At 47.0% G+C, this 24,661-nt stretch overlaps 1 protein-coding gene across 1 annotated transcript in view; it reads left to right on the forward strand.

Moving 5' to 3' along the window:
- The window catches only part of GPR173 (G protein-coupled receptor 173), a 35,676-nt gene extending 11,239 nt beyond the window's left edge, over window positions 1–24,437 (forward strand). Inside the window, exon 2 of the mRNA XM_073600738.1 lies at window positions 22,618–24,437. Within this exon, the coding sequence (XP_073456839.1) occupies window positions 22,817–23,935 (1,119 nt within the window). The 5' untranslated portion in view covers window positions 22,618–22,816 and the 3' untranslated portion in view covers window positions 23,936–24,437. The remainder of the gene's footprint in view (window positions 1–22,617) is intronic.
- The last annotated feature ends 224 nt before the right edge of the window (window positions 24,438–24,661 follow it).

Raw genomic sequence — 24,661 nt, forward strand, 5'->3', positions numbered from 1 at the left:
CATTCTTCTCACTGACCACCAATGTAAGGAACATTCTTCCCACTGATCACCAATGTAAGGAACATTCTTCTGACTGATCACCAATGTAAGGAGGATTCTTCCCACTGACCACCAATAGAAGGAACATTCTTCTGACTGATCACCAATGTAAGGAACATTCTTCTCACTGATCACCAATGTAAGGAACATTCTTCTGACTGATCACCAATGTGAGCAACATTCTTCCCACTGACCACCAATGTAAGGAACATTCTTCCCACTGGCCACCAATGTAAGAAACATTCTTCCCACTGACCACCAATGTAAGGGACATTCTTCCCACTGGCCACCAATGTAAGGAACATTCTTCCCACTGACCACCAATGCAAAGGGCATTCTTCCCACTGATCACCAATGTAAGGGACACTTTTCCCACTGACCACCAATGTAAGGGACACTTTTCCCACTGACTAAAAACAAATTTGTTTTTAAAAAATGTTGGGAGTTTAGTACTACTTTAACCATTGAAAAACGATTAAAAACATACCTAGGCGCATGAATCAGAGCTATCACTGGTGAAATTAAAATGGAACTTTAAATGAAAATAAAAATTCCACTTTGATTGGGACCCGAACAAGTATCAACAAAAAAGATTTCCCCATATTCCAACCTTCTTTTAAAGGAGAACTTTAGTAGGTCAGCTAAATGTACACCCCATCCAAGCTACTGTATACTTATGGCTTCCCATGTAGCTTTACAAACTGTTGAGGGCCTAACTCTCCCACAAGGGCTATGTTTAGTCTTCTTCTTCTCTCTCCAAACTACTCTTGACTCTTCACCTCTCTGCCCTACCGTGAACCTATAGTCACCAACCCAACCCAAGCTGTACTTATGGCTTCCCATGTCACTTTACAAACTTTAGATGTCCTAACTCTCCAACAAGAGCTATTTTCAGACCTCTGCTTCTCTCTCCAAACTACTCTTGACTCTTCCCTACTCTGCCCTACCTTGACACTGTAGGCACCATCCTCACCTAAACCTTTGGATCACCATGTGTCCTTACATATGGTTGAGGGCCTAACTCTCCCACTAGGTCTCCAATCAGACCTCTTCTTTATCCAAACTACTCTTGACTTCTCCCCACTCCACCTTACCCTGACACTGTAGGCACTGACCCCACCCCAGCTACACCCATGGCTTCCCATATGGCCTTACAAACTGTTGAGGACCTAACTCTTCCACAAGGGCTCGGATCTGACTTCCTCTTCTCTATCCAAGCTACTCTTGACTTTTCCCCACTCTGCCCTACCCTGACAATATAGGCAGTGACCCTACCCCAGCTACACCTGTGGCTTCCCATGTGGCCTTACAAACTGTTGAGGTTCTAACTCTCCAACAAGGGCTATGTTCAGACCTCCTCTTCTCTATCCAAACTACTCTGGATTCTTCCCCACTCTGCCCTTCCTTTACATTGTAGGCACCGTCCCCACCTATACCTATGGCTTCCCATGTGCCCTTACAACCTGTTGAGGGCCTAACACTCCCACAAGGGCTCCAATCAGACCTCCTTTTTATCCAGAATTCTCTTTATTCCTCTCCACTCCACTCTGCCCTGACACTGTAGGCATGACCCCACCCCAGCTACACCCATGTCTTCTCATGTGGCCTTACGAACTGTTGAGAGGCCTAATTCTTCCACAAGGGCTCCAATCAGACCTCCTTTTCTAAACTACTCTTGACTCCTCCCCACTCCATCCTACCATGACACTCTGGTCACCAAAACCACCCCAGTTACACTGATGGCTTCTCATATGGCCTTACGAACTGTTGAGATCCTAACTCTTCCACAAGGGCTCTGATCAGATCTCCTGTTCTCTATCTAAACTACTCTTGACTCCTCCCCACACCACCCTACCCTGACACTGTCCTACCCTGACACTGTAGGCAATGACCCCACTCCAGCTACACCCAAAGCTTCTCATGTGACCTTATGAACTGTTAAGGGCCTAGCTCTTCCACAATGGCTCTGATCAGACCTCTTCTCGATCCAAACTACTTTCGACTCCTCCCCACTCCACCCTACCCTGACATTGTACTCACGACCCCACCCCAGCTACACCCATGGCTTCCCATGTGGCCATTAAAACTGTTGAGGCCCTAGCTCTTCCACAAAGGGCTCCAACCAGACCTCTTCTTCTCTCTTCAAACTACTCTTGACTCTTCCCCACTCCACCCTATCCTGACACCTTAGGCACCAACCCCACCCCAGCTACACCAATGGCTTCTTATGCAGCCTTACGAACTGTTAAGGGGCCTAAATCTCCCTCAAGGGCTCCAATCAGACCTCTATCCAAACTACTCTTGACTCTTCCCCAGTCCACCCTACCCTAAGACTGTAGGCACAACCCCACCCAAGCTATACCTATGGCTTCCCATGTAGCTTTACAAACTGTTGAGGTCCTAACTCTCCTTCAAGGGCTATATTCAGACCTCTTCCTCTCTCCAAACTACTCTTTACTTTAACCCCACCCTACTCTACCCTACCACTGTAGGCACCAACCCCACCCAAACTATACTCATGGCTTCCCATGTGGTCTTGCAAACTGAAATAGCAAACTATCAATTAATGCACGTGTTGCAGTGGCACTGTATTTGTATGGGGTGAGGGCTCACCGGAGGATGCTCTGAAGGGCCAGTTCAACAGGGTTGCCAATTCAATGCCTGCAAGAAACATCTCCAAACTTCAAAACTTATCTAAACCATCAACACAAATCTAAAATACCCTAATAAAAAAGTCCCACTAGGTACATCTTATGGATAGATGATAGTACATGCACAGTTAAGTGCAGGGAAGAGATGTATTGACCTTGACTAAGCCTCAGCATTAATCTACTACAGTTACCCCCCATGAAGTCATTATGGATATATGAAGTTAATCAGGTTCCTCTCAGGTTCTGACTGTCAAAGAAAGCTTTTTGCAATATATATAGTTCAGACACCTGTGTCGAATCATTGAACATGTAATTATTGTGTACTATGCAGTGTAGCTTTGTTGTTTTGTGCTGCGGTATTTGGTGTGTAGGCGTAATATTATCAATGCACATGAATTGCGAAGTGGCAAAGCGTGGGCCCTTTAATTTCCAGTATACTTACAGATGAGTCAATAATTAAAGATACTGTTTACCTTCAGTTTGCCCAGTTGGTTCTTGGATCTCTCTGCATTCAGATACAACATTTCACTCTTCTTAAGCCTGCTGTCAGCTGACGTCACTCAGCCGCTCCAGACTCTGGAGAGATCCCGACTTTAATGTTGGGATTCACCCAGACGCCTGGACCAGGCAGATGGGTCAACCTCTCATCGAGCCACTGAGAGTCTGGGCATGCCTCTCCCGCCCCTCTCCACAGCCAGGTGCTCCACTGAGGGCTGGAGGGACCGAGCAATGACAGCCAAAGGTTCTCTGCTCACTGAAGACCAAGAACAGCAATCAGCAGTCTTTGATCGCTCAGTTCTCGGTGTAGATGTGTCGAGGAACAGATGCAGCATCAGATCGATGCTACATCGACCTAGGTGAGTATAAATGTTTGCTTTTTTTTCTCTTACCAGCAATGTGAATAATAATACTATACCTAGTCTAGAGTGCACTCTAGGAGAATGGCTAGGATATGGTGCAATGTGCCCTGAGAGGTACCTCCTGACATAGGAAATAAGTAATGTGTAATAGCTGTAAGGGGACAGTCTTTAGTCCTGACTCTTCAGCCGGCTAGCGTTGGGGCACAATAGTACCACAGGTGCACATGAGAATAGTCCCAGTCAAGCCTGCCAGCAGCAAAAGCGCTACTAGATGGCTGTATGGTCAGTTCCTAAAGGGCTCAGTCTATCTGGCAGCAGATAGTAGATTTCCACAGCAACAGCTCACCAGTCCCATTGATTAAGCAAGAAACCGCGCTAGTGTACCAACACAAACAATATAAACAAAACAGCAGCTTGAAGTGAGATACACACAACAGCAGACAGAAAGATGAGAGAAGCTGCGCTAAATAGTCCCAAATATTGCAGGAGAATTCTTCATTAAAACAGCATGTTATTGATCAACATTTAGGATGGAATAACTCCTCTTCCCAGTGATTCCAATCAGAAAGTGCCCCGCCACCTTAAGAAAAACCTGCTTACCGGATGGCAAGCAAAAAAGGCATGTGGCTGTAGCCCAGCCAAGGCCTTTAGCTTGCACAGACGATCACTGGCCGAATATCTCAGTATCACAGGGTGGATGGCTGTAGATCTCCCAAGCCCTGTCACCGTCTATGAAGTCCGTGGCCCTTAAACCCAGCAATTGACCCAGAAAGACAAAGAGACATTTGAAAAGCAGTCAGTCTGTTCAGTTTAACCAATTAAGGACCGAGCGAGTTAAAAACGGTTTTTCTTTTGCTAGAAAATTACTTAGAACCCCCAACCATTAAACATTTTTTTTTCTAACACCCTAGAGAATAAAATGGCGGTCGTTGCAATACTTTCTGTCACACCGTATTTGCGGAGCGGTCTTACAAGCGCACTTTTTTTGGAGACAATACACTTTTTTTGAATTAAAAAAATAAGACAACAGTAAAGTTAGCCCAATTTTGTTTATATTGTGAAAGATAATGTTACGCCGAGTAAATTGATACCCAACATGTCATGCTTCAAAATTGCGCCCCGCTCGTGGAATGGCGACAAACTTTTACCCTTAAAAATCTCCATAGGCGATGTTTAAAAAATTCTACAGGTTGTATGTTTTGAGTTACAGAGGAGGTCTAGGGCTAGAATTATTGCTCTCATGCTACCGATTGCGGCAATACCTCACATGTGTGGTTTGAACCCCGTTTTCATATGCGGGCGCTACTCAAGTATGCATTCGCTTCTGCGCGCGGAGCTCGGCGGGACAGGGCGCGTTTAAAAAAAAAACATTTTTTTTCTTATTTATTTTACCGTTTACTTTTTATTTTTACACTTTTTAAGAAAAAAAAAATTGTATCAATTTTATTCCTATTACAAGGAATGTAAACATCCTTGTAAGACAAAAAGCATGACAGGTCCTCTTAAATATGAGATCTCATATTTACACTTAAATGCAATAAAAGAAAAAAAACTATTGTCATTTTTAAAAAAAATGGCCCTTTAAAGAGGAAGTAAACCCTCTCTAAAAAAACAAAACAAAACAAAACAAAAAACATCCTGCAGGACAAAAGCATAATGAGCTAGTATGCATAGCATTCTAGAAGAGTTACGAAAGTCCGTCATAACTCCGTCGGAAAGACCGTCGGACCTTTGATGTTGAAAAGTCTGCTCGTGTGTACGTGGCATAAGGGTTTACAACCACTTTAAGAGCTGTGGGCGGAGGTGACATTTTGACGTCGCTTCCGCCCTGCCATGTTAGGGAGACGGGGGGGCCATCTTCCCCTCACTCGTTTCCATGCCCAGCAAGGGTGAAGATCCGATCGCCTCCGCTGCTGCAGATGACTCCGGTAAGCGGCGGAGGGCACCGGAGCGCCACCGATAAAAGTGATCTCGCGGCGAATCCGCCACAGAGACCACTCTTATCGGAAAGCGGACCGCTAGACCGAAGAAGAGGATGCCGGGGTTACGGCAGCTAGCTGCTGCCATAACAACGATATCCCCCCCTTCAAAGTGAGGACGTATATCGGCGTGTGGTGGTCCAGAAGTGGTTAAGGTGGATGGGGTAGAAGGATATAAGTGCAGTTTACCAAACAAAGATGGTGGCAGCCAGGGGCGGACTGACAACTCATGGGGCCCCCCGGGCAATAGGAGATTATGGGGCCACACAGTATACACATACACAGTATACAATCACACAGTATACACATACATGTACACACAGTATACACAGACATGTTTCTATTGGCTGAGAAGGTACTGGAGAGGTGGGGCAGCTATAATCTTGGGATTTTTTAAACCAAAAGGATGTCAGTAAGGGACAATTCAGAGACAGATGTAAAAAAAACCACAGATTTTTACATACTGTCCCTGGTTTTACTGAAGTTGGCAACCCTGATGGGGCCCCCTAGTGGCCCAGGGGCCCTCGGGCAGTGCCCGAGTGGCCGAATGGTCAGTCTGCCCCTGGTGGCAGCAAACCATGTGCTCACATCTTTTAGACCGAAGATAATTGATATTGCAGCTCACACACGCCGATTAGTCCAATCTCCGCTCTGTACCCAGGTGACTCTGGCTGTCAGCATTACGTACCTGATTGGAGACTGAAATGACAAGGTTGGCCCTCTCTTGTATCTACAGGCCAGGTCCTGCTGAAGGTGGAACAGAGGGTGCCGAGAGACGGAAGGAACACGAGTGCCGGCAGGAGTTGATAGGAGTTGCAGACAATGGCGTCCCTAGGGGGGGCCAGAGGGGGCCCCGACCCCCCCCCCCAACATTATGTTGTGCCCCACCATGTGCCCCCCCAATTTAAAAAATTTTTTTTTTTTTTTACAAAAAGGCAATGTCTTTTTGTTTGCATTTGTAGCGGATGCTCCGCATCTTACTTGGGCCTCCGCTGGAGTAACACAGTCTCTATTGAGAGGGAGAGCGTCCCCAGTCAGCCCCTGTAGGTGATTCCTCCCCCCTCCCTCTGCTTGCTGACACTGCATAATGCGAGCGCTCACACAACCACGGCCGCCCGATCTGCTCCTTCCCCTGCATCCTCATTGGCAGAGAGAAGAGCGACTCTCAGTTACTGAAAAACAGACTGATTTCTCCCGTCCTTAGGACAGGAGAACCAGCCTGTAAATTCCAAGAGATGCCAGACCAGCGCTGTCAATAGCAGGGGCAGGACAGCAAGAGGAGGCTGGGGAACCCCACAGTGGCAGAACACCAGGGCCCGGAGGCAAGACAACCTTTGCAACCCTGATAGTTCTCCCACTGCTTTGGATCCTTATATTTTCTTGGTGTGCTGGTGACATATATCTCTTGTTCTCTGCCACCCTGGGGGACCCCAATACAGTAGGAAGGGAGCTCACTGCAGAACATGTGAAAGGGCCCGTTGTATATATAATTGCATTTTATAGTTGCCCCCCTACTTTTGTCTCTGTCCCCCCACGTGCCCCCCCCCTAAATATGAAAGCTGGAGACGCCACTGGTTGCAGACCCTGGCAGCCTGCTAGGACATCAGGTCAGGAACGGTAGTTGATCCAGCTGAAGTTAAAGGGACACTCCACGCGGGCTGCGGTGACAGATGCAAAGCTTGTCAGATCTCCTAGCAGGTTTGAAACCAGATCAAGCTGTGATGAGAGCAGAGCTGATACAGATGACAGCCGGATAGGCACGTGAACCAGATGTGAGAGCAGAGCTGGGAACAGCCGCGTGGTCTCAGGAACAGCCGAGCTCTGCAGCCTGGCGGACAGCGAGGTGCCGAGGCACAAGGCAGAGACGCGGTCAGGAAGGGAGCCGGGGTCGGGAACCGGCAACAGGAGCAGAAGCAGGATCTAAGTTCAGGTCAAAAGCAAGCCGGGTCAGCAACAGGGGAGCAAGCAAGAGTAAATAGCAGGACACGGGGAACAGCTGAAAGAGCAGTCAGCACTGTAGCATGAGCAGGAGCCCCCTTTAATCGCTTCAGCCCCCGGAAGATTTGGCTGCTGGCCATTTTTTTGCGATATGGCACTGCGTCGCTTTAACTGACAATTGTGCGGTTTGCGCGGCGTTGCACCCAAAGAAAATTGAGGTCCTTTTTTTCCCCACAAATAGAGCTTTCTTTTGGTGGTATTTGATCACCTCTGCGTTTTTTGTTTTTTTTTTACTTTGCGCTATAAACAAAAAAAGAACGATAATTTTGAAAAAAAAAACAATATTTTGTCATTTTTGCTATAATAAATATCCCCATTTTTTAAAAAAAAAGCAAATTTTTCCTCAGTTTAGTCCGATATGTATTCTTCTACATATTTTTGTTAATAAAAATTGCAATAAGCGTATATTGATTGGTTTGCGCAAAAGTTATAGCGTCTACAAAATAGGGGATAGATTTATAGCATTTTTATTATTATTTATTTTTTTTTTTTTACTAGTAATGGTGGCGATCTGCGATTTTTTTCATGACTGTGACAATATGGCGGACACGTCGGACGCTTTTGACACATTTTTGGGACCATTGTCATTTATACAGCGATCAGTGCTATAAAAATGCACTGGTTTACTGTAAAAATGTCACTGGCAGTGAAGGGGTTAACACTAAGGGGCGATCAAGGGGGTTAACTGTGTTCCCTGCTACGTGTTCTAACTGAAGAGGAGATGGGACTTGCTAGGGGAAGAGATAGATCGGTGTTCACACTTTGTATATCAGCGCAGCCTCATCAGTGCCGCCTCACCAGTGCCCAGTAGTGTAGCCTATCAGTGCCATCAGTTCAGCCTATCAGTGCCCATCAGTGCCGCATATCAGTGACCATCAGTGCCGCATATCAATGCAGCCTCATCAGTGCTGCCTCACCAGTGCCCATCAATGTAGCCTATCAGTGCCCATCATTGCAGCCTATCAGTGCCCATCAGTGCAGGATATCAGTGACCATCAGTGCCGCATATCAATGCAGCCTCATCAGTGCCGCCTCACCAGTGCCCATCAGTGTAGCCTATCAGTGCCCATCATTGCAGCCTATCAGTGCCCATCAGTGCGCATATCAGTGCAGCCTCATCAGTGCCCATTAGTGCCACCTCACCAGTGCCCATCAGTGCAGCCTATCAGTGCCATCAGTGTCGCCCATCAGTGCCCATCATTGCCGCCTATCAGTGCGCATATCAGCGCAACGTCATCAGTGCCCATCAGTGGAGTCTATCAGTGTCATCAGTGCCGCCCATCATTGCCACCTATCAGTGCCCATCAGTGCAGCCTCATCAGCACACATGAGTGAAGCAGAAAAAATGAATAATTATTATTAATTACAGGAACTATGAAAAGCGTTGTTTTAAAAAAAAATATTTTTTTTTTTTGTTTGTTTAGCAAAAAATAAAAGCCCAGTGGTGATTAAATACCACCAATACAAATACCAGTGATGCCTATCAGTGCCACCTATCAGTTCCGCATATCAGTGCCCATCAGTGCCGCATATCAGTGCAGCCACATTAGTGCCCATTATTGCCGCCTATCAGTGCCCATCAGTGCAGCCTATCAGTGCAGCCTCTTCAGCACACATGAGTGAATAAGAAAAATGAATTATTTACTATTAATAACAGAAACGTCGAAAAGCGTTGCTTTTTTTTTTTTTGTTTTTTTTTTTATCTGTCTTTTTTAGTTTTTTTTAGCAAAAAAAAAAATAATAATCCCAGCGGTGATGAAATACCACCAAAAGAAAGCTCTATCTGTGTAAAAAAAAAATGATAAAAATGTCCTATGTGTACAGTGTAGCATGACCGCGCAATTGTCATTCAAAGTGTGACAGCGCTGGAAGCTGAAAATTGGCGCCCTGGGCAGGAAGAGGGGGTGAAAGTGCCACCCGGTAGGCAAGGGGTAAATATCGATAGCCTGGTCTCGGATTCACTTAAAAAAAAATAATATACTGCAGTAACAGCTAAAAATATGGACTCTCCGATAAAACACCAAACAAGCCAACCCAGGATTCCGAAGCGACAGTTACAATTTTTTTTTTTTTTTTCAGGCGTAATTCTAAACGCGCCACCGTCCTACAAACCCCGATGTCTTGTTTCAGGAAATCAAAGCTCTGCAGAAGATTCAAAATACGTCTGCCGGTCTGCGCACCCCTCTGCCAGTAAATGGCCTTTTGTACCTGCAGTGATGCCGAGGAACATTTTTAACGATTGTCTAAATAATTTTTTTTTTTTTAAAAAGCCGAAACAGCCAAAGAATTCAGACTACATTTGACCTCTTTTCAAGCAAGAAGAACCTTTTCCAAAAATAACTCCCCCCCCGCCCCGTTACACATTTAACTGCAAGAAAGGTCAGGTAATCCTATTCTAGAGCAACATGTCAGCTACATAAAAATGTGATATTTTAAAAGCGCGGCGCTAAGCAGCCGTGGAAAATGTCACCGTGAAAAGTGTTTTACGCCTTGGATTATGTATTGCGCGGGGTTTTTTTTTTTTTTTTTCTTTTTTAAAAAGCGTCAGACGAATGTAAAATAAGATAAAATAGACAAGAATACAAAATCAGCCAGACAGGAAACAATCACACGTACGATGGAAGTCAATGAACCAAAACTTAGTAGGCTTTCCACAAAGCTGGCTCTACACCAGACTTACTCAGCCTTTCTACCCTCAAGGGACCCTTAACTACCGGGCACACACACACCCCTTCCCCCCCCCCCCCCCCCCCCCTTCCTGCCCAGGGCGCCAATTTTCAGCTTTCGGCGCTGTCACACTTTGAATGACAATTGTGCGGTCATGCGACACTGTACCCATGACTTTTTTTTTTTTTGCACAAATAGAGCTTTCTTTTGGTGGTATTTATTCACCACTGGGGTTTTTTATTTTTTGCTAAACAAACAAAAAAAATCAAAACATTTTGGAAAAAAAAAAGTTTTTCTTAGTTTCTGTTATTAAATTTTGCAAACATTTTTCTCATTCACTGATGGGCACTGATGAGGCTGCATTGATGGGCACTGATGAGGCTGCACTGATGGGCACTGATGAGGCTGCATTGATGGGCACTGATGAGGCTGCACTGATGGGCACTGATAGGCAGCACTGATGTGCACTGATAGGACAACACTGGTGGGCAGTGATAGGACACACTGGTGGGCACTGATAGGCTGCACTGATGGACACTAATAGGCAGCACTGATGGTCACTGATAGGCTGCACTGATGGGCACAGATGAGGCGGCACTGACGAGACTGCGCTGATATGCATTACTGATGGGCACAGATGAGGCGGCACTGATGAGGCTGCACTGATATGCTGCACTGATGGGTACAGATGAGGTGGCACTGGTGGGCACTGATAGGCAGCACTGAAGGGCACAAAGAACAAAAATTAAAAAAAAAAAAATGTTCTTAGTTTCTGTTATAACATTTTGCAAACAGGTAATTTTTCTCCTTCACTGATGTGCGCTGATGAGGCTGCAGTGATGGGCACTAATACGCAGCACTGATGGGCACTAATAGGCTGCACTGGTGGGCACTGATGAGGCAGCACTGATGGGCACTGATAGGCTGCACTGATATGCAGCACTGATGGGCGCTAATAGGCGACACTGATGGGCACTATTAGGCAGCACTGAAGGGCATTGATAGACAACACTGATGGGCACTGATAGACTGCACTGATGGGCACTGATAGGAGGCACTGATGGGCACTGATAGGCGGCACTGATTGGCAGTACTAATGGGCACTGATTTGCAGCACTGATTGGCATCACTGATGTGCACTGTTGGGGCTGCACTGATAATCAGGATCAGTGCACATGTCCCCTTTCACGCTAGCCAGTTACCGGCTCTCTCCTTTCCTCACGCTATTATGCCGATAACTGGCAAGTGTGTTTACATCGTGATCAGCTGTGATTGGACACAGCTGATCACATGATGAAGAGCTGCTTATTGGCGCTTTACCCCGATCTGTGATCAGGACACAGCGATCACAGAGCATGCCGCTCACGCTCAGCAGCGGGCGCAATCAGGGGAGGACGTCATATGACACCCTCCCAGAACTGGCCGACCACTCTGTACCCGTCATTCGGTTAAAAACTTTTTAAGATCTCGGAAACCCGAGGAAATAATTTTCTCATCTACAGATGGTGGTACGTTAGCATGATCGGTAAGTTATAGATACAGCAGTAAATATGTAAATATAACAAACACTACATATATAATGGAGCACCCTTCTTACACCCCAAAGGCAGGATAGCACCCCCAGAGGCCAGGTACGGATTAAGCAATTCACCCCAGGGCTGAGTCCAAAAAAATACGGGGCTCCAGTCACTTTTGATTGTTTTAAAGTTTTATTGCAGAATAGTCAACCACTTGTGGAACGCCGCCCTCATGGGTGGCCCGTACAGGCACCACGAAGTACCTGGATACAGATGACATCTACTGCCTAGTGTCCCATGTTGCTAGGACACAGGTGGCTTCTGTCCGCTAGTTGTTATGACTAAGGCCTTGTAGGCTGAAACACGTCAATTGGTTTTATCTGCTTTTGTACACTGTGGTTTTTCAATAAAGAGGAAGATTCTTAAGAGCAAACACAGGCTGTGTAGATCATCCTAATGGGCTTCTGTCCCCTAGTTATGATTAAGGCCTTGTAGGCTGAAACACGTCAACTGGTTTCATCTGCGTTTGTACACTGTGGTTTTTCAGTAAAGATGAAGATTCTTAAGAGCAAACACAGGCTGTGCGGATCATCTTAATGGGCTTCTGTCCCCTAGTAACTTTTGTTGCTAGGATGCAGGCAGCTTCTGCCACCTAGCATCCTTCATTTCTTGGTGCAAGTGGCTTCTGCCACCTAGCCTCCTTCTGTTGCAAGGATGCAGGTGGCTTCTCTTGCCTAGTGTTCTTCATTGCTAGGATGCAGGTGGCTTCTCTTGCCTAGTGTTCTTCATTGCTAGGATGCAGGTGGCTTCTCTTGCCTAGTGTTCTTCATTGCTAGGAGGCAGGTGGCTTCCCTTGCCTAGTGTTCTTCATTGCTAGGACGCAGGTGACATCTGCTGCCTAGCGTCCTTCATTGCTAGGAGGCAGGTGGAATCTGCCCCCCCAAGTTTTTAGGATCCAGGCAGCTCTGCCAGCCGGCATCCTTCATTGCTAGGATTGCTAGGTGGCTTGTGCCACCTAGCCTTGTTCTATTGCTAGGATGCAGGTGGCATCTTCTCCATGGTGTTCATCATTGCTAGGGTGCAGACAGCTTCTGTTACTAGGGTGAAGGCAGTTTCTGTCACTTGGCGCCCTTCATTGCTTGGCCACAGATAACTCTTTCTACTTCATGGAGTACATTTGCGCTGTAAGTTGCTACATCGCAGACAGCTTCTGCTACCTTGTGTCCTTTATTGCTAGGATGCAGGTGGATTCTGCCACCTAGTTTCCTTTTGTTGCTAGGGTGCAGGTGACATCTGCTGCCTAGTGCCCTTTGTTGCTAGGACCAAGGTGGCTTCTGCCTCCCCAGTATCCTTCATTTTTAGAATGCAGGGAGCTCTGCCACCTAGAATCCTTTATTGCTAGGATGCAGGTGGCTTCTGCCACCTAGTCTTGTTCTGTTGCATGCGATTTGTTATGCCTAGTGTCCTTTGTCGCTAGGACACAGGTGACCTCTGCCACCTAGCATCCTTTATAGCTAGGAAACTGGAGGCAGAGGCCACTTAGTGTCCTTCTGTTGCTAGAGCGCAGGCAGCTTCTGCTGTCTAGCGTCCTTTGTTGCTAGGACTCAGGTGCCATCTTCTCCATAGTGTTCATCGTTGCTAGGATGCAGACGGCTCCTATTACTAGGATGAAGGCAGCTTCTGCATATAATGATGTAAATGTTAGAATAAAGGTTTACATGCATACAGGGTAAAATACGACTAGATATTCAATTAGTTTCAGTCCGAATATTAATTTGGACCAATTTTTGGTTATTCAAAGATGTATCCAAATCTCAGAATGAAATAGTAACGAATTTATTTGAAATTTGTTGAAATCCGTTTGCTTAATCGTTCTCTAACTAATTCCAAATTTTCGGAACGATATGAATTTAGATCTGTCAAAAAATGATCGACCGCTTTCAGTTCTGTGTGAAGAATAGCTGGTTGTTAAGGAGCGGGGCAGGAAGCCCGACCGCAACCGTCCTTAACAACCGATGACTCATCAGCTGTCAGAGGGCTTCCCTGATGAGAGCTGAAATGAAAGCCAGAAATAAAACTGCGTGGGGTCTCCCCCAATCCATGGATCTTAAGTGGAACCCCGCTCCAAAATGTAAAAAAAAAAAAAAAAAAAATGGCTTGGGGTCCCCCCAAAATCAATACCAGACCCTTATCCAAGCAGGCAGCCCAACAGACCAGGAAAGGGGGGGGGGGGGGGCGAGCGAGCACTCCCCTCCTGAACCATACCAGGCCACATGCCCAGAACATGGGGGGTTGCTTTGAGGCAGTTGGACTCTGCCCCCCCCACCCCCACCCCAAAGCACCTTGTCCCTATGTTGATGCGGACATAGGCCTCTTCCCAGCAACCCTGGCCGGTGGTGGTTGTGGGGGTCTTTGGGCGGGGGGGGGGCTTATCAGAATCTGGAAGCCCCCTTTAACAATAGCTTCCCGGCCCATTCCTTATCAACCAGCTATTCTTCATACAGAATTCGAATCGTTCCGAAAATCTGGAATTAGTTTGAAAATGAATAAACGAAGCGAAACGAAACTAAACGAATTCCGAAACAAACTAACGAAACAAAATTAGTAACACGGAGAATCTATCGTTAAGGAAATACATTTTTTCTGTTCTGCACATGTCTAAATACGACCCCATGGATGCAAATTTTTCTAATTTTCATTTTATGGATCTGGGCCAGGAGCCCTTATCCACACGGCACAGCCAGATTGGTGACACCACTTCTTTGCTGTTTCACGCTTGCAGTTGGCCATTTCCCTTCACTGCCTATAGCTTGTTCACCGGGCAATGAAGCAGCGCAAAATTGGTTCCCTGTCTGACGCTATAGGGGGAGATTGCGGATTCATATTAAGGGCTAAGTAATATAGCACCAAATCCATTTGCAGACCATACAATCCGCATATATACACTATATTGTCAAAAGTATTGGGACACCTGCCTATACACGCACATGAACTTTAATGACATCCCAGTCTTAGTCCGTAGGGTTCAATATTGAGTTGGCTCCGCCCTTTGCAGCTATAACAGCTTCAACTCTTCTGGGAAGGCCGTCCACAAGGTTTAGGAGGGTGTCTATGGGAATGTTTGACCATTCTTCCAGAAGAGCATTTGTGAGGTCAGGCACTAATGTTGGACAAGAAGGCCTGGCTCGCAGTCTCCGCTCTAATTCATCCCAAAGGTGTTCTATCGGGTTGACTCTGTTCAGGACAGTCAAGTTCTTCCACCCCAAACTCGCGCATTGATGTCTTTATGGACCTTGCTTTGTACACTGGTGGGCAGTCATGTTGGAACAGGAAGGGGCCTTCCCCAAACTGTTCCCACAAAGTTGGGAGCATGAAATTGTCCAAAATGTCTTGGTATGCTGACGCCTTAAGAGTTCCCTTCACTGGAACTAAGGGGCCAAGCCCAACCCCTGAAAAACAACCCCCACACCATAATCCCCCCTCCACCAAATGATTTGGACCAGTGCACAAAGCAAGGTCCATAAAGACATGGATGAGCGCGTTTGGGGTGGAGGAACTTGACTGGCCTGCACAGAGTCCTGACCAAAACCCGATAGAACACCTTTGGGATGAATTAGAGCGGAGACTGCGAGCCAGGCCTTCTCGTCCAACATCAGTATCTGACCTCACAAATGCTCTTCTGGAAGAATGGTCAAACATTCCCATAGACACACTCCTAAACCTTGTGGACAGCCTTCCCAGAAGAGTTGAGGCTGTTATAGCTGCAAAGGGTGGACCAACTCAATATTGAACCCTACAGACTAAGACTGGGATGCCATTAAAGTTCATGTGCGTGTAAAGGCAGGCGTCCCAATACTTTTGACAATAGAGTGTATTTACGTTTTGTATTTAGCTGCTTGCCTGACGTTCCTCTCTAAATATCGGTATTCAGTGTGCTATCCCTTTTATTCTAATTACGCCTTGGGATACAAAAAAGCTTGGACAGCCCTCCGTAGGAATTTTTATTTCCAATTTTAATCCCATGAGTGGAATTTTATGCAGAGATGACAGGTCCACTTTCATTTGTTCTGCAAGTCTGCCAAGGTATGTGCGTGCGTCTGCAGGGAATGTAAATCTCCGTCCATTCATACCTCATCCATTTTCATGTCGTCTGATCGCATCACCAGGCGAGTAAGCAAAAAGCAAAACGTTTTGTAAGATTATGCAGACGGTGTGTGACTTCTAATGAGTGGTTATAGGCTTTACCTATATATGTGACGTTTTAGACTTTTTAGATGTTAATGCTTCTGTGTCCAAAACTCTAAAAATAATATGACAATGGAAGAATAGAGAGGGACATTAGCTAAAAGGAAAGACTATACAATCACAAAGGAATGTTACACAAAGGAGGACATTGCCATGAAGAAATTCATTATAAGGCCAAACGTTTTTGACCACCTGACCATCGCACCTATATGAGCTTGTTGGTCATCTCATTACAAAACCATTAATAATACGGCCAAGAATAACCTCTATCTGCGTGGCCATTAATATGTAGTTGCCCCCTTTATGGCTATAACATCCTCCACACCTCTGTGGGACTTTCATACGATTTTGTGGGAATCTATGCCTATTTGTGAGGTCAGATAATGATGTTGGATAAGAAGACCTCACAATTGGCCTTCTCATTCACCCCAAAGGTGTTCAGTTGGGTTGAGGTCAGGGTTCGGAGCTTGTTGGCTATCCCATTCCAAAACCATGTCCATTAACATGGTGTTGCCCCTATTTGTGGCTATAACATCCTCCACTCTTCTGGGAAGACTTTCCACTCTTCTGGGAAGACTTTCCACAAAATTCTATGGGAATCTGTGCCTATTTGTGAGGTCAGATAATGATGTTGGATAAGAAGACCTCACAATTGGCCTTCTCATTCATCCCAAAGGTGTTCAGTTGGGTTGAGGTCAGGGCTCGGAGCTTGTTGGCTATCCCTTTCCAAAACCATGCCCATTAACATGGTGTTGCCCCTATTTGTGGCTATAACATCCTCCACTCTTCTGGGAAGGCTTTCCACTCTTCTGTGAAGACTTTCCACAGAATTCTATGGGAATTCGTGTCCATTTTTGAGGTCAGATAATGATTTTTGATAAGAAGACCTCACAGTCGGTCTTTTCATTCATCCCAAAGGTGTTCAGTTTGGTTGATGTCAGGGCTCGGAGCTTGTTGGATATCCTATTCCAAAACCATGTCCATCAACATGGTGTTGCCCCTATGTGGCTATAACATCCTCCACTCTTCTGGGAAGACTTTACACAAAGTTTTGGAGGGTGTCTGGGAATGTGTGCCCATCTTTCAGGTCAGATACTGATGTTGGATGAGATGTTGGTTCACAATTGGCATTTAATTTCATCCCAAAGGTGTTCAGTAGGGTTGAGATCAGGTCTCTGAGCTTTTGGGTATTCCATTTTTAAAACCATGGACATTAATATAACCATCAACCATCATCATGGCTATTCTTTTAGTGTTGCTCCTCTTTGTGGCCATAGCAGCCTCCAATCTTCTGGGAAGACCCTCAAGCTTTTGGAGGGTGTCTATGAGAATTTGTGCCCATTTGTGATGTCAGGTAACCTTTGCGGCTATAACATCCTCCACTCTTCTGGGAAGACTTTGCACAACATTCTGTTGGAATCTGTGCCCATTTGTGAGGTCAGGTAATGATGTTGGATAAAAAAAACTCACAATTGTCCTTCCCATTCATCCCCATGGTGTTCATTAGGGTTGAGGTCAGGGCTCAGAGCTTGTTGGATATCCCATTCCAAAACCATGGCCATTACCATTGTGTTGCCCCCATTTGTGGCTATAACATCCTTCACTCTTCTGGTAAGACATTCCACAACATTCTGTGGGAATCTGTGACCATTTGTGAGGTCAGATAATGGTGTTGGATAAGAAGACCTCACAATGGGCCCTCCCATTTATCCCTAAGGTGTTCAGTAGGGTTGATGTCATGGCTTAAAGCTTGTTGGATATCACATTCCAAAACCATGGCCATTAACATTGTGTTGCCCCGATTTGTGGCTATACCATCCTCCACTCTTCTGGGAAGACTTTCCACAAGAATTTGTAGTGTGTCTGTGGGAATTTGTGCCCATCTTTCAGGTCAGGTCATTGGATGAGAAGACCTGGTTCACAATTGGCATTTAATTTCATCCCAAAAGTGTTCAGTAGGGTTGAGATCAGGGCTCTGAGCTTGTTGGGTATCCTATTTTAAAAACATGGACATTAATATAAAGTCCTCTTTGTGGCCATAGCAGCCTCCACTCTTCTTGGAAGACTTTCCACAAGATTTTGGAGGGTGTCTGTGAGAATGTGTGCCCATTTGTGAGGTTAGATACCCTTTGTGGCTATAACATCCTCCACTCTTCTGGGAAGACTATTTACAAGATTCTGTGGAAATCTATGCCCATTTGCGAGGTCAGATAATGATGTTGGATAAGAAGACCTCACGATTGGCCTTCTCCTTCATCCCAAAAGGTGTTCAGTAAGGTTGAGGTCAGGACCCAGTGCTTGTTGGATATCCCATTCCAAAACCATGGCTTTTACCATAGTGTTTCCCTCATTTGTGGCTACAACATTGTCCACTCTTCTGGGAAGACTTTCCACAATATTTTGGAGTGTGTCTGTGGGAATTTGTGCCCATCTGTGAGGTCGGGTACTGATGTTCGATAAGAAGACCTGGTTCACAATTGGTATTTAATTTCATCCCAAAGGTGTTCAGTAGGGTTGAGGTCAGGGCCCTGAGCTTGTTGGGTATCCCATTCTAAAACCATGGCCATCAATAAGGAGTCCCCTCACCACCACCACAACTCTGTGGCTATAACAGCTCCCACTTTTATAGGAACTGAAAGTATTTCCACAAGATTTTGGAGGGTATCTGTGGGAATTTGTGAGGTCAGGTACTGATGTTGGATGAAAAGACCTGGCACATTCCAATTCATCCCCAAGGTGTTTAGTAGGGTTGAGGTTAGGGCTTGGAGCATGTTCAATTTCCCATTCCAAAACAATGGCTATTAATATGGTGTTGCATGGTTGCATAGGGTTGTGGCTATAACATCATCCACTCCTCTGGGAAGACTTTCCACAATATTTTGGAGGGTGTCTCTGGGAATGTGTGCCCATTTGTGAGGTCAGGTACTGATGTTGGATGAGAAGGACCTCATTGATGGAGGTGGGGAGGAAAGCTCATTGATGGAGGTGGAAGTGGGAAGGCTCATTGATGGAGGTGGAGGGGGGAAGGCCCATTGATGGACGTGGGGAGGGAAGGCTCATTGATGAAGGTGGGGAGGGAAGGCTCATTGATGGAGGTGGGGGTGGGGGAAGGCTCATTGATGGAGGTGGGGGGAGGCTTATTGATGGACGTGGGGAGATAAGGCTCATTGATGGAGGTGGGGAGGGAAGGCTCATTGATGAAGGTGGGGAGGGAAGGCTCATTGATAGAGGTGGGGAGGGAGGGGTCATTGATGAGGTGGGGAGGGAAGGCTCATTGATGAAGGTGGGGAGGGAAGGCTCATTGATGGAGGTGGGGAGGGAAGGCTCATTGATGGAGGTGGGGAGGAAAGCTCATTGATGAAGGTGGAAGTGGGAAGGCTCATTGATGGAGGTTGAGGGGGGATGGCCCATTGATGGAGGTGGGGAGAGAAGTCTCGTTGATGGAGGTGGGGAGGGAAGGCTCATTGATGAAGATGGGGAGGGAAGGCTCATTGATGGAGGTGGGGGTGGAGGTGGGGGATAGCTAATTGATGGAGGTGGGGGGAGGCTTATTGATGGACGTGGGGAAATAAGGCTCATTGATGGAGGTGGTGAGGGAAGGCTCATTGATGGAGGTGGAGGGGCGACGGCCCATTGATTGAGGTGTGGAGGAAAGCTCATTGATGAAGGTGGAAGTGGGAAGGCTCATTGATGGAGGTGGAGGGGCGACGGCCCATTGATGGAGGTGTGGAGGGAATTCTCTTTGATGGAGGTGGGGAGGGAAGGCTCATTGATGAAGGTGGGGAGGGAAGGCTCATTGATGGAGGTGGGGGTGGGGGTGGGGGATAGCTAATTGATGGAGGTGGGGGGAGGCTTATTGATGGACGTGGGGAGATAAGGCTCATTGATGGAGGTGGGGAGGGAAGGCTCATTGATGAAAGTGGGGAGGGAAGGCTCATTGATAGAGGTGGGGAGGGAGGGGTCATTAATGAGGTGGGGAGGGAAGGCTCATTGATGGAGGTGGGGAGGGAAGGCTCATTGATGGAGGTCGGGGGGAAGGCTCAGTATTAGAGGTGGGGAGGGAAGGCTCATTGATGGATGTGGGGAGGAAAGGCTCATTGATGGAGATGGGGAGGAAAGCTCATTGATGGAGGTAAAAGTGGGAAGGCTCATTGATGGAGGTGGAGGGGGGAAGGACCATTGGTGGAGGTGGGGAGGGAAGTCTCGTTGATGGAGGTGGGGAGGGAAGGCTCATTGATGGAGGTAGAAAGGGAAGGCTCATTGATGGAGGTATGGAGGTGGGGGGAGGCTCATTGATGGACCTGGGAAGATAAGGCTTATTGATGGAGGTGGGGGGGGGCTCATTGATGGAGGTGGGGAGGTAAGGCTCATTGATAGAGGTGGGGAGGGAAGGCTCATTGATAGAGGTGGGGAGGGAAGGGTCATTGATGAGGTGGGGAGGGAAGGCTTATTGATGGAGGTGGGGAGGGAAGGCTCATTGATGGAGGTTGGGAGCGAAGGCTCATTGATGGAGGTGGAGGGGGGACGGCCCATTGATGGAGGTGGGGAGGGAAGTCTCGTTGATGGAGGTGGGGAGGGAAGGCTCATTGATGAAGGTGGGGAGGGAAGGCTCATTGATGGAGGTGAGGGTGGGGGAAGGCTCATTGATGGAGGTGGGGGGAGGCTTATTGATGGACGTGGGGAGATAAGGCTCATTGATGGAGGTGGGGAGGTGCTCATTGATGAAGGTGGGGAGGGAAGGCTCATTGATAGAGGTGGGAAGGGAAGGGTCATTGATGAAGGTGGGGAGGGAAGGCTCATTGATAGAGGTGGGGAGGGAGGGGTCATTGATGAGGTGGGGGGAGGCTCATTGATGGAGGTGGAGAGGGAAGGCTCATTGATGGAGGTGGGGAGGGAAGGCTCATTGATGGAGGTGGGGAGGAAAGCTCATTGATGAAGGTGGAAGTGGGAAGGCTCATTCATGGACATGGAGGGTGGATGGCCCATTGATGGAGGTGGGGAGGGAAGTCTCGTTGATGGAGGTGGAAGTGGGAAGGCTCATTGATGGAGGTGGAGGGGGGAAGGCCCATTGATGGAGGTGGGGAGGGAAGTCTCATTGATGGAGGTGGGGAGGGAAGGCTCATTGATGAAGGTGGGGAGGGAAGGCTCATTGATGGAGGTGGGGGTGGGGGAAGGCTCATTGATGGAGGTGGGGGGAGGCTTATTGATGGACGTGGGGAGATAAGGCTCATTCATGGAGGTGGGGAGGGAATGCTCATTGATGAAGGTGGGGAGGGAAGGCTCATTGATAGAGGTGGGGAGGGAAGGGTCATTGATGAAGGTGGGGAGGGAAGGCTCATTGATAGAGGTGGGGAGGGAGCGGTCATTGATGAGGTGGGGGGGGAGGCTCATTGATGGAGGTGGAGAGGGAAGGCTCATTGATGGAGGTGGGGAGGAAAGCTCATTGATGAAGGTGGAAGTGGGAAGGCTCATTGATGGAGGTGGAGGGGGGATGGCTCATTGATGGAGGTGGGGAGGGAAGTCTCGTTGATGGAGGTGGGGAGGGAAGGCTCATTGATGAAGGTGGGGAGGGAAGGCTCATTGATGGAGGTGGGGGTGGGGGTGGGGGATAGCTAATTGATAGAGGTGGGGGGAGGCTTTTTGATGGACGTGGGGAGATAAGGCTCATTGATGGAGGTGGGGAGGGAAGGCTTATTGATGGAGGTGGGGAGGGAAGCGCTGGCCCGTGTAGTCTAAACCCAAAAGAAGAGCTACTGGAGTTCAAATTGCTGAAAAAGTGAATGCTGGTACTGATAGAAAGGTGTCAGAACACACAGAGCATCGCAGTTTGTTATGTATGGGGCTGAATAGCAGCAGACTTATCAGGGTGTCCATGTTGACCCGTGTCCACAGCCAAAAGTGCCTATAATGGGCACATGAGCATCAGAACTGGACCACAGTGCAATGTAAGAAGGTGACCTGGTCTGAGGAATAACATTTTCTTTTATATCATGTGGATGGCTGGCTGCATGTGCTTCGCTTACCTGGGGAAGAGAAGGCACCAGGATGCACTATGGGAAGTCCAATCCATGGAGGGCCCACTTTGCAACTTACAGAACTTAAAGGATCTACTACTGACGGCTTGGTGCCAGATACAACAGATACTTCCGAGATCTAGTGTCGTCCATGCTTTCATGGGTCAGGGCAGTTTTGTCAAAAAAGGGGGACCTACTCAACATTGGGTGGGTGGTTATAAGGTTATGGCTGATTGGTGTAGTTCTGGTGACAACCAGGGATTACTTCACTTTAGCGGGACTTCCTATCACTTCTTGTTTTGGATATGGAACAGAAAGTGAAGGCCACATATAGGAAAATAGGACACATATAACAAAAAAAATGAAAGGGGTTATAACTCTCCCTTACTATATCCAAAATGAAAGGAAAAAAAAGTTTTGCTTTTAGTTGCACTTTAAATTGCAAAATTTGAAGAAAAAAGAAATGTGTTGTTCTGTTATTTTATCTGCATTCTGTAATACTCTCACCATGACTCTTTTCTTGACTAATGTATTACTTTTTTTAGATGTGTTGATGATTAAATAATAACCTCTGTTTTTTTTTTCCTTTCTCACTCCCATATTTTCTCCTCCACCATTCCGTCACTAAATAACCATATGCCGCACAGTCATTCTCATAGTTTGGTCTTCCCACACAACCCTTGTCTGTTTGTTCTCATTTTCTCCCATTCCCCTTTGATTCCATCCCCTCCCCTTTGCAAGCCCTCACCCCCGGCCCCCCTGAAAAAAAACACTGTTCTGGGATATGGAGCAGCACAGAAGGAGAAGGGGCCGCTGACCAAAGGCTAGTTGGAGCCAGCCTCCAACATGGCTAATGGCAGCGAGTCGGAGGAGCTGTCTGGCTCTCTAACCCAGTCAACAGCGATCTCTACCCACCTCAAGCTGGTGCTTCTGGGTTTCATCATATGCGCCAGCTTAGCGGGCAACTTACTGGTTTCCCTGCTCGTGTTGAAAGACCGCTCCTTGCACAAGGCCCCTTACTATTTTCTGTTGGACCTCTGTCTTGCCGATGCCGTCAGATCATCTGCCTGTTTTCCATTTGTCCTGCTTTCCATCCGCAATGGCTCAGCCTGGGCGTACAGCCTCTTAAGCTGTAAAGTTGTGGCATTCATGGCTGTCCTGTTTTGCTTCCATGCCTCATTTATGCTTTTCTGTATCAGTGTTACTCGCTACATGGCCATCGCCCACCATCGATTTTACTCCAAGAGAATGACGCTGTGGACGTGCATTGCAGTGATCTGCATGGTCTGGACACTCTCGGTCGCCATGGCCTTCCCGCCGGTATTCGATGTGGGAACTTACAAATTCATCCGTGAGGAGGACCAATGCATTTTTGAACATCGCTACTTCAAAGCCAATGATACCCTTGGATTTATGCTCATGTTGGCGGTGCTGATCGTTGCCACTCATATTGTCTATGCCAAACTACTCCTCTTCGAGTACCGCCACCGCAAAATGAAGCCAGTGCAGATGGTTCCGGCCATCAGCCAGAACTGGACATTCCATGGACCTGGAGCTACAGGGCAGGCTGCTGCCAACTGGATTGCTGGATTCGGAAGGGGGCCGATGCCGCCCACTTTGCTGGGCATACGTCAAAACACCCATACTGCCAACAGGCGTCTCTTGGGGATGGATGAGTTTAAAAGCGAGAAGAGGTTGGGGCGGATGTTTTACGGGATTACCCTCAGCTTCTTGGTGCTTTGGTCACCCTATATTGTGGCCTGTTACTGGAGGGTGTTTGTCAAAACCTGTAGCATCCCTCATCGCTACTTGTCCACTGCCGTGTGGATGACTTTTACTCAGGCTGGGGTAAACCCTATCATGTGTTTCCTACTTAATAAAGACCTGAAGAGCTGCCTTCAGCTCCACATCCCCTTTTGGAGGACGAAAGCCTTGCTACCTAGGGAGCCTTACTGCGTAATGTAAGAGGGAAACCATTCCACTCCCAACGTCACACCAACCTCAGTGATTGGGAAATATGGATTTACATGACCAAGTGGGCATGATCAAGAAGGATTTCATAAATTGGACCATCATAGGAGTAAAGAAGACATAAAAAAAAAAAACATACAGTTGAAAGACCATAGCTTTTCTTTTTTTTTTTTTTTTTTTTTAAAGTTTCTTTTTCTAAAGATACAATTGGTGAAAGAAGGACTTGGTTGGGAGGGTGGGGGAGGGGTGCGTGAGAATTTCTTGGATGTCTCTTTTTTTATTCCAGCTAATGCATTAAGGGATGATGGGCGGAGCTTGGGTGGGAGGGTGGTTGTGACAGAGGGAGCGCAAAGTTTGTCTGACGAGAGGGTGACGGGGAGGCTGGTGGGAATTTATGTATTTGTTTATGGACATATTTATTGACAATGGTTGAAATGCCATCACTTGTATTAATGTCTTTTGATTGATACAAATATGAGGGAGTTTGCTTTCCAGTTTGTCTGTTCTTTAAAGTTTTTGGACATTGTAAACTGTACCACATTGTAGGACCATCAACTGGGCGCTTCACACAACACATGGTGCCAGTTCTCCTATCATTTAAACCTCCACACATACAGCACCGCTATCGACCTGCACCTCATACAATCTCCATGGGCATCTAGACTGATGGTTCAAAAAAGCCCATCTCAGCTTGCTGTACACCAGAGATCTCTTCCTTCT

This window comes from Aquarana catesbeiana, linkage group LG09 (assembly GCF_042186555.1).
Source record: "Aquarana catesbeiana isolate 2022-GZ linkage group LG09, ASM4218655v1, whole genome shotgun sequence".
In the NCBI taxonomy this organism is placed as follows: domain Eukaryota; kingdom Metazoa; phylum Chordata; class Amphibia; order Anura; family Ranidae; genus Aquarana; species Aquarana catesbeiana.